A 9,750-nucleotide genomic window follows, 5' to 3' on the forward strand; every position below is an offset into this window, starting at 1 on the left:
TCTGTATTAAGCGTGGGCCCATATATGTTAGTTGATTATTTACAACAAAGTCACCCCACTCAATGTCCACATCAGACAGACGGACCATCATGTCTATGAGGAAATAACAAATAGTTCAAAACTAAACTAAGTACGCTGTGTCGTAAACAGCAGCATGGGCTCGGAAAACATTGGTCGTTTACTGGGAGTACATATCCAGATTAAATTACTTAATATTTGCACTATTTTGATGTCACATTATATTTTCAACTGATTTATTTTCGAACGATGATATATGTTGCTGCTTTCTCGTGCAAAAAAAAATCAATACATTCTTCATCCTGTGTTTCTACTTGTACGACTGTAAAACCCCGTCTATAATAAATTGTCCAGACTGCACACGTAAGAAGAATTCCGGCTGCTATGGTAACAATTTACAACTACAACCTTACATTTCCATAACCTCTACGTGAACATTTGCTTATAGAGGAATGGAATTGTATAAATATGAACGGACTTTGCCATGGTAGTCTGCAACAATTGGGTATTGATGTAAAAAAATGGCCAGTTAGCACTCCACATTCCTGTGCGTACAGGCCATCATATAACCAAGCTACTTGAAGGTTATTTGTTACCTCTAGTTGTAATGCAATAAATACCCCCAAGGCAAGTGGTTCACAAAATTGATTTACAACGCCGCCATTTTCGTTAAATTTATTGTATAAAATAACTTTGCATCTAACAAACACAATGATTTCAGGACATATGGATCGTTACTCCTCTTCGACATAGAGTACATGTTTGCAAATATGCCCCCTGGTTTGCGAGATTTCAAGTTTACTACTCTACAAAAATAATTATTGATCACCGTGTATCACTGTCACCAGAACACTTCATGAATATGTGAACCCGGATTTTCTTTGGATCTGAATTAGGGTTTTACATATAATAAAGCCTGCCATAGCAGCAGGGTGGAAGGTTTGTACAATATCCTTATTTTGGGGAGTGGTTATTCAGAAATGCAGTAATAGTATGCCATGGTTGATTTACATCAACGAAAATACCTGCATGCAAAATTGTGGTCTCACAAGGAGTCAGTGGCGTTGTCATAGCAACTGATATCATAGTTTTCAAAAACAACATTGAACACATGGTTTAATGAAAATGTCATAATGATAACTACTAGTTAATTTGACATCGGTGTTCTTGTTTTACTAGATACACTAATTGTTTATTTCAGTGAAGTTCAATCGTTCACTTAGGTTGTTCATATAGTTGTTATCGGTTTACTAGTGCACTCTGTGTGAGAATAGATACGTTCATTGAGCGAACACCTTGACGCAATTATTACCCCAGTCTGCCACTACAACTTGACCATATGGCTCGTCATCAGTTACGTAGACTCCACTTGGTAAATCTAACCTGTCCTTGTCTTCGTCAATTCGACAAATCAAGTTGCCGCGAGAGTCGAACTTCAGAATTCTATTGGTATTATGGTAGCACACATACAGGTCATCATTTTTGTCGATCGCCAAACAAACAGGTTGCATAACTCGGTCTCCACTTCCAAATTTATACAAGAAGTGTCCATCAGCATCGAAAACTTGAACTCTGTTGTTACCCTTGTCACAAACAAACACCTCCCCCTCCTTATTAATAGCGATGGCGTGGGGGTACCCGAACTGACCATCATTTGTTCCCTTAGTACCGAAGGTGTCTATCAATTCACCATTTTGAGTGTATATCTTCACACAGTGGGTATTTAGGTCGACAACATAGACTCTGTGAGTGGTAGGGCTGATCGCGATTCCAAACGGCATCTCCAATTCCCCTTTTCCAAACATTCTTATCAATTTTCCGTTCTCATCGCAGACGATAATCTGTGAATTATCTGTGTCAGTGATGAAGATGCTTTCATTGATTCCAACAGCTGCAAATACCGGATTGAATTCTTTATCAAATTGCAAACTGTGAAATCGAATAGTTTGATGATGTTGTTTAGTCCTCCAGTCAAATAACTGAATCCTCTTGTTCAGTCGATCACAAACGAGTAATCTCCCAGAATTTGTCCTCGTAATTCCCCATGGTCCTTTGAATTGGCCATCCTCAGAGCCAGCCTTCCCAAAGGAATAGATGAGACCTTTCTTCCTAATAACATTGACCGTTACTGGAGAGCCCTGTATATGATGGTTACGTACCTTGATCGACAATGCATGTTCACCTACATGTTTGCCTCTGAATGAAACTGTTAATGTGTCATCTGTGTTATCAATGACAGTAAGGTTCTCCAAGGCTTGGTCAGGACCTGTCACAGTAGCTCTGATATCTTCAGCCTTCTTAAAACAGGTTTCACTTATCCGTTTACATCGTTCAAGTTTAATCTTAACTTCATCATCTATTCGTACATACTTTGGAGCATGGGAAACTTCATATTTTCCTGTGCTATGTTCCAAATTCAACATGCCAACGGCTTGGTCTTTAAAGAAATTGTGGGAGGCTTGGAACTCCATACAGTCGTCATCAACTGGTATGTTGTTGATTTCACTAGTCCGCAGTTCTTCTATGTGTGACGTGACCCCTTTCTTTGAATACATCAAGTGTGCATCGTTTGCATGGTACAGGAGATTCTCGGCATATTCCAGTACGCTTTTCAAATCATCATCTTGATTATTAAGTTCCTTAAGTTGTGCTTTCAGCATCTGATTTCTCCTTTCATACTCTAATTTCAGAATAGTCTTCTGCCCTTTCCCATCTTCCTTGATTTTGTTGCTAATTTCGAGGATTGTATCTTCCACATGTTTTGTTACTTGGTTTTGCAATTCAAGATGGCGGCGATTGAGTGCATCCAACATTATTTGCACATACTGTGCACCCCCTTTTGCTTCATCGCTTTTCTTCTTTACATCATCGACCAGTTGTGTCAAGTCTGTACGATATTTGGCGGCTGCGTCTTTTAAGTATTGATGTTTGTGTTCAGGTGCTCTGTGGTCAATGACAGTGCATTCCAGACAGAGTGCTACATCACAGGTATCACAGTAGTACTGTAAGGTGTGGTTTCCATGTTTGGGGCAATAGATTGGCGATTGCACGGAGGTGGCATCACCGGATGCCGAAGCTTGTTGGTACTTATCTAATGCCATCAATTGATGTGAATTCGTTAATGGAAGTTTACTGTGTGCACGCGCACAAAGCTCGCACAGATTTATAGCACATTCGATGCATCTAGATATAGTTTCACCTTCATCACAAGCTTCACATTTCTTCAGTTTAACAGTCTCTTCATTGTATTCTTTGAACTGTGTCACTAATTCATTCAAAAAGAAGTTGTCCGTGACCAGATCATCTACTCTTCCGTTTGGTACAACATATTGACGTCGACAGAATGAACATTCAAGTTCGTCATATTCTTTAACGAGTTTTGTCAAGCAGGTTTCACAGAAGCTATGTAAACATGGAAGTAGTTTGGCGTTATTGTAGCGTTCAGAACATAAGCAACAGACAAGAAAATTTTCGTCAATCTGCTTCAGAAACGTCGAGTCTCGTGACGCCATCGTTGATAATGTTGTCGTGTGTGTAAGGAAGCATGAAATGGCACCTTTTCGCGGTACAGCTATCGTGTCGCGATATCGTACCTTCCCTTAAAGATCACAGGGTCATACTTTTATCTCTAAGCTTTGTTATTCATTAATCTAATGTCAACATAAAGATAGATACAGGCGCTATGTGAACACAGTAAAAACTGGTAAATTGCAGGACAATTTATGTACCTTAGACCATCGGAATTTAAACGATAAGCTACTTCAAACACCCGTGTGCAATTCTTTCTATTCATATCAACGACGTACACCGTAGAAGCCGCATTACTCTGAGCATACCAGTGCTACATGTACAATGACTATGCCAAAACCCAACTTTCCCAAGGATATCAACGAATCAATTTTGATATGTAGAATTTGTTCAAAGAGGTATCGTGACGCCAAACTGCTGCCATGCCTACACAGTTTCTGTAAATCGTGTTTAGAACCAGAAGATACAAGTGGTGAATTGTGCTGTTCTGTGTGCAGTCGTGTTCACAAACTTCCATTTGGCGGAGTAGGGGAGCTGACCACTAACCACTTTGGTAATGAGTTGGTGAAACAGTTACCAGACGAAAATGAGCAGTTGGTTATTATTGATACTTGTGGTGGATGTGAAGTAGGGAAAGCCACAATACGATGTGTAGACTGTGCAGTCTTTCTTTGTGCAATATGTGAACGACAACATAGGCGACTCAACCTGACAAAATCTCATTGCCTGATGTCGCTTGAAGAGTACTTGGCTAAACTGTCATCGGACATTGCATCTGTGTTGCCGCCAATTCACTGCGCCAAACATTCATATCAGTCCGTGACATTTTATTGTGACACCTGTGATGACACTATCTGCGTAGGGTGCACTGTTATGGACCACCCTGCACCACAACATGAACACAAATACCTACATGAATTGGCCGAAGCCTACAGAGAGAAACTACGTGAAGTGGTTAGCAACGTAGCACACAAGGAAAAAGAGGTAACCGTGGGTAAACATAATGTACAACAGTTGTTGAAATCTCTTAATGCACGTTTTTTGAGAGAAGATGCGAAAGTGAAACAACATGTCGAAAACACTATAGAGGAAAAAGTAAAACGAATCAAGGAAAGCGGAAATCAACTGTCGGAGTTGCTGAAGCATGCATATGAAAGCAAAAGGAAAGAATTAGAAACACAATACCGTAAGCTATCCTCAAGCGAGAGTGACTTCATGAATGCTCGTGAATATACAGAACATTTGATGCATTATGGGAACGACACACAGTTAATGGCTGCCAAGAAACTTGTGCAATCACATATTCTTGAACTCATATCACATGAGGTTGATATCGAAGCAGTGAAAGATGACAGTCTAGAATTTCAACCAAACACAGATACTAAAAATGATGAGAGTTTAGGAATTATCATCACAGCAGATGAAAAGGTGACATACTTGTAGAGAAATGTCTTTCAACATTTAACTTCCAAATATTGTTAAGGTATAGTAATTAAAATCGCCTGCTACTGACGTCAGAATTTGCACCTGAATATTTCCGTTCGTCGTTTATGTAACCGCCATTTTGAATTTCATCAGAGTTTACTACTGTATGTCAAAGACTCTTCTCAGAATTACGATTAAGTTTGTGAACTGTCAAGAATGTGATAATACATTCCACCCGATGTATTTTGTCAATATGCATTCCCAGCATTCCCTTCGGTAGGGCTATGGGAAAGAGAACTAGTCTCATTTACCCAAGGCTGTAAGTGACTACAAAATCCTTGCATTTTGATTGTTCTTAGTGGGTGAATACTTATATAATAAGTGATATATCGTGCCAAATGTCAAATTTCCCATGCTATAGGCTACATGTCAATAGTACACAGAGTTCGATGGTGAGAACAACAGCATTTATTAGTAGTGCAACCGGAACATGCCATGATGGTCTAACCTATGGCTAATCTATATGCAGTGTTTTATAGTACATTGTTTGTCATCATGTAAGCATGAAGACTTGAACAATTGATTTGTTATATAAAGACTGTAGAGATGTATCAAATATATCGGCTTACAAGTTTATACGGCTATTAAAGAAAGTTGTACCAACATTGTAGGTGGTCTTAAATTGCTTTTTATACCTATAAGACGGAAATGATTAATTGAATAATAAAAACATTGTTGAACATACTTTGCATAGTGATTGAAAAATCAGCATTTTATCGCTACATAAAAGATATACACACATGACCTTATACGCTCAGACAGACAGACAGACAGACAGACAGACAGATGGATGGATGGACACATGCACGCACGCACGCACACATGCAGCCATCCTGACATTTACATACATACATACACACGCACACACGCACACACACACACACATACATATACATACATACATACATACATACATACATACATACATACATACATACATACATACATACATACATACATACATTGACAGGTTTAGTCGGAAAAAAAATTGACACTGCTCATGAATTGGTTACCGATAGACCACACAGATTCGTCTCTGATGTTTCACTACAACGATCCAAAGTTATGAGTTGGAGATAAATGGATCAACTAAGCTGTAAAATGAACATAAAGAAAATTGTTGACATTGTGCACGGTGACAAGTGTCAATCGTGACAGGCATATGGTTAATATGTAACCAATAATCAGGATAGAGAAGGCAAATTTTACATTATCCAGTAAGAATAAATGTAATGAACCTGTCCCGTAAATATTACTCTTTATACTTCATATACTTCCAACGTCTTCAACGCAAGTGAAACCTCACGTTAATTTAAGGTCCCTGAACGAGGCTACCCTATCCAAAGACCGAATTTGATTCGCTCGCCTCAAGAAGTCGTGTTGTGTTCTTACACGCACTTGGTTTGAACCCCTACTGATCTATTTGTTTAATACCGCCATTCTCAAAGGACACTGACTGCTAGGTGCTACGCGTCATCGTTGAGTCGACTTTAGATTTTATAAACAATTGATTTTAATCTATAGACGATAGCTGCAACAGGTAAGAACTGTCATACCACATCTCGAATTGTAGATAAAGTGTATATTAAGTTTCCTATTAGTATTATATAGGTATTTTCTGCTCACAGATTTGGCTGTATACGTAGAACGTAACTACTTCCTTGTAAATTCTATGAGGGTATTGTGACAGGTAAACATAACCTCAGACCACGTAGGTCACTTTTTAGTGGTCTGAGACATAACGAACTGGTTACACATGTTTTCTTGATTATACAGACAACACTTAATTAACAGATATGAAGGTTCATCGCAATGGTAAACCTTGTGATGATTTATCGATAACTCTAATAATTCAAGGGATTTTCCTGTCATCAAATTTCATTTATACTCTGGTATTTACACTTTTCAACACTAATACACAATCACTGGCTCTGTTTGATACAACCACAGAAACCAAACTGCAAATGCTGCACTTTAAGATAGCAAACTTGAATGAATACAGTTTCTTACTACATTTTGTCTCTTCAAATACTTTCATTCACTGTATAGAATTCTCCAAAAAATCTTTGCGATGTGCAACATCCTGCCATCAAATGCAAATTTTGGCATTCTCGTCTCTGCTTCTAGTTGCAGGTTCAAATTGTTTAATCTTTTTAGGAAAAATACAAAAAACATTGCGATTTGTATATATTGTAGTGTTGAATATATAAGTTCTTATTGGTTTTCCCGTGGTATCAAGCAGAACTGGTGAACGGTAAATTCAAATGCGCTTGTATGCATGTAAACATCACCTTGTACACAATAAATCGCCTGGGTATATAAATTATAATATTGCTACCTTGTTGTTTGAAATAACTAACATCTAACATCAAGACAAAAACAGGTATCACTTTTCACAATGGAGGTTAAAATATATCATATTTATGCCGAGATTGGGACCGAGTATTGTGTCAACTCAATGAAAAAAGTTGTCGGTTTTCTTGAACTCTTGTAGAAGATAGGGATCTCTGTAAGTTTAATGTCACCAAGGTGGATTCTTAATATCTCAAATTTCATTTGAATTTAAATTTCAACAGGAAAATGTCTTAACTTATATGCTGTTTTATGGAGTACACAATCTATTGCAGCGTTTATAAGCGCATAGGATTAAAGCATTTATCACATCAATACGTGCATATCTTCTACTGTGTGACGTCAAACAGCCCGGGGGTGATTTCAGAGCATATCACCCCCATTCTACCGAACTATTTTTTCTCCGTACTGTTCAAGTGTTCGTGTCAATCCCACGCTACGATCAAGTTTATCGTAATAATTATTTGCTTTCAAAACGTAAATGCATACATTACGTTAGTAACGTTACATATATCCTTGGATGGCATGAGTTTGATACATAGAAGTCCTTTTATTTGTATTTGATACATTTTATTCTATTTAAAAATCACGTAGATTATCGATGTCACAGCCGGAAAGCTTCCGATTTTCCGTCGAGCTCAGATCTCCGAACTTACACAACCCGAGAAAATATTATTAAAATGACGGCACAAAAGTCGCATTCAGACAATTCTACTTACGTTTTAAACTAAATTCGATATTACATGTACATCGCAAGGTTATAACCGATAATTTTGGTTGAGAAACCACACAACAGTATGATCGATACCGTACAATGGTAAGCTTGACCTCGCGACAGGTCACGCGATTATGTAATTTGCATAGCCGACGGGCGAATTTTTTTAATACGCGATGAAGAATATAGTGCGATGAAATGATGCAGTATTCGTAAAATACGATTTAAAATTTCAGAAAAATACGGGGAAATACTTAATTATGTGATAAATATATAATTCCATGAAATCAATGTTAGTTTCACGTCATAATGCTCTTCGTATGATTCCGCGGACTACAAATTCTCGCCTACCGGCGAGAATTTGTATTAATCCGCGGAATCATACTCGGAGCATTATGACGTAAAACTAACATTGATTTCATGGGATTATATATAAGCACGTTGCAACCTCTATCCTACCAGCTCCCAAATTATACAGCTGGGTGGACTGAGGCACAATCATGGTTCAAATCTTGCCCAAAGATTTTTCCTACTCAGAAACAAACGGCAGCGATGGGGATCGAACCAGAATCCAAGCTGGCCATTCTAACCATTCACCCATCATGACTCCACATTCACTTTTGTCCTAATAGTAAAAAATACTTTGAGAATAATATACAAAATGTAAAAGTATAAAATATGACTAATCGATGTCCTTAATACATTGTATGTATATCTTTTTGTAGACATAAATGATGTCACATGGCTATGAAAGTGGATCACGTGATCTCGAGGAACCAATACAATACATACGCTGGGAAACAACGGGCATTCCTGGCATTGTTTTATTATCTTCTGCAGTCTTGGAGATGTACTTCAGCTATATGATCCCGTCCAATGATGATGGCATGTGTTTTCTAAGAGGTCTCATTTCCACTAACTTGGTAGCAATATTGGTAAGGAACTTAAATCAGTATGCATTACATAAATGTACATGTACTAGCAATGAACCCATGAGGGATGGCCCTCACTGGACTTCTTGGGAGACAAGTGTTTATATTACTTATAGAACTATCCAGTATAAATGAAGATTATTTTTAGAACATGTGACAAATATTAATTTGCCACGCCATGGTACTTTGATTTTGATTTTTTTGTTATGACTTGTTCAACATACTGTACCGCCACATCATAGAGGGGAGTACTCGAACAAAAAGTGAACGGCGATGTTCCTCATGTAAGGACGGAATTATCTACTCCTTAGTTTCCATAAGGGACGTTTGTTATGATGATGATTTGTCTGTCTGTCTGTCTGTCTGTCTGTCTGTCTGTCTGTCTGTCTGTTATCACTTTCTCTAAAACGGATTACTCAATAGGGAACTTGCAAAGCAGCCATGTTGAATGTTGCATCATGGGAACTGTGATACTAAATATTCATCAATTAGTATTATAAACAATATTGTTACTTTGTTACATTAATATTGTTTTTAACAATAATCAATTTATAGTCACCCTGACCATTGTGGGAAGTTAATTTTATCTGTAGCTCCAGATTAGGTATTACAATAACCACAGATAATCCCATAGTCTTTTGCGTCTGAGCATGCTCAGTCTGGATTGCAAGTTTCCTATTACAATGACACGTGATAAGACATCATCCTACCTATGTAGAA

General features: G+C 37.9%; 2 protein-coding genes across 2 annotated transcripts; one reads left to right on the forward strand and one right to left on the reverse strand.

The window, feature by feature from the left end:
• Positions 1-1,298: 1,298 nt before the first annotated feature.
• LOC144448112 (E3 ubiquitin-protein ligase TRIM45-like) lies at positions 1,299-3,530 on the reverse strand. The gene has a single exon (XM_078138264.1). It carries the CDS (start codon positions 3,528-3,530, stop codon positions 1,299-1,301), a length of 2,232 nt encoding a protein of 743 aa, XP_077994390.1.
• A 340-nt stretch (positions 3,531-3,870) lies between these two features.
• LOC144448113 (E3 ubiquitin-protein ligase TRIM45-like) lies at positions 3,871-4,989 on the forward strand. Its single transcript, XM_078138265.1, has one exon. The coding sequence runs from the start codon at positions 3,871-3,873 to the stop codon at positions 4,987-4,989; it is 1,119 nt and encodes a 372-aa protein (XP_077994391.1).
• The last annotated feature ends 4,761 nt before the right edge of the window (positions 4,990-9,750 follow it).

Source organism: Glandiceps talaboti, chromosome 17, assembly GCF_964340395.1.
Source record: "Glandiceps talaboti chromosome 17, keGlaTala1.1, whole genome shotgun sequence".
NCBI classification, from domain to species: Eukaryota; Metazoa; Hemichordata; class Enteropneusta; family Spengelidae; genus Glandiceps; species Glandiceps talaboti.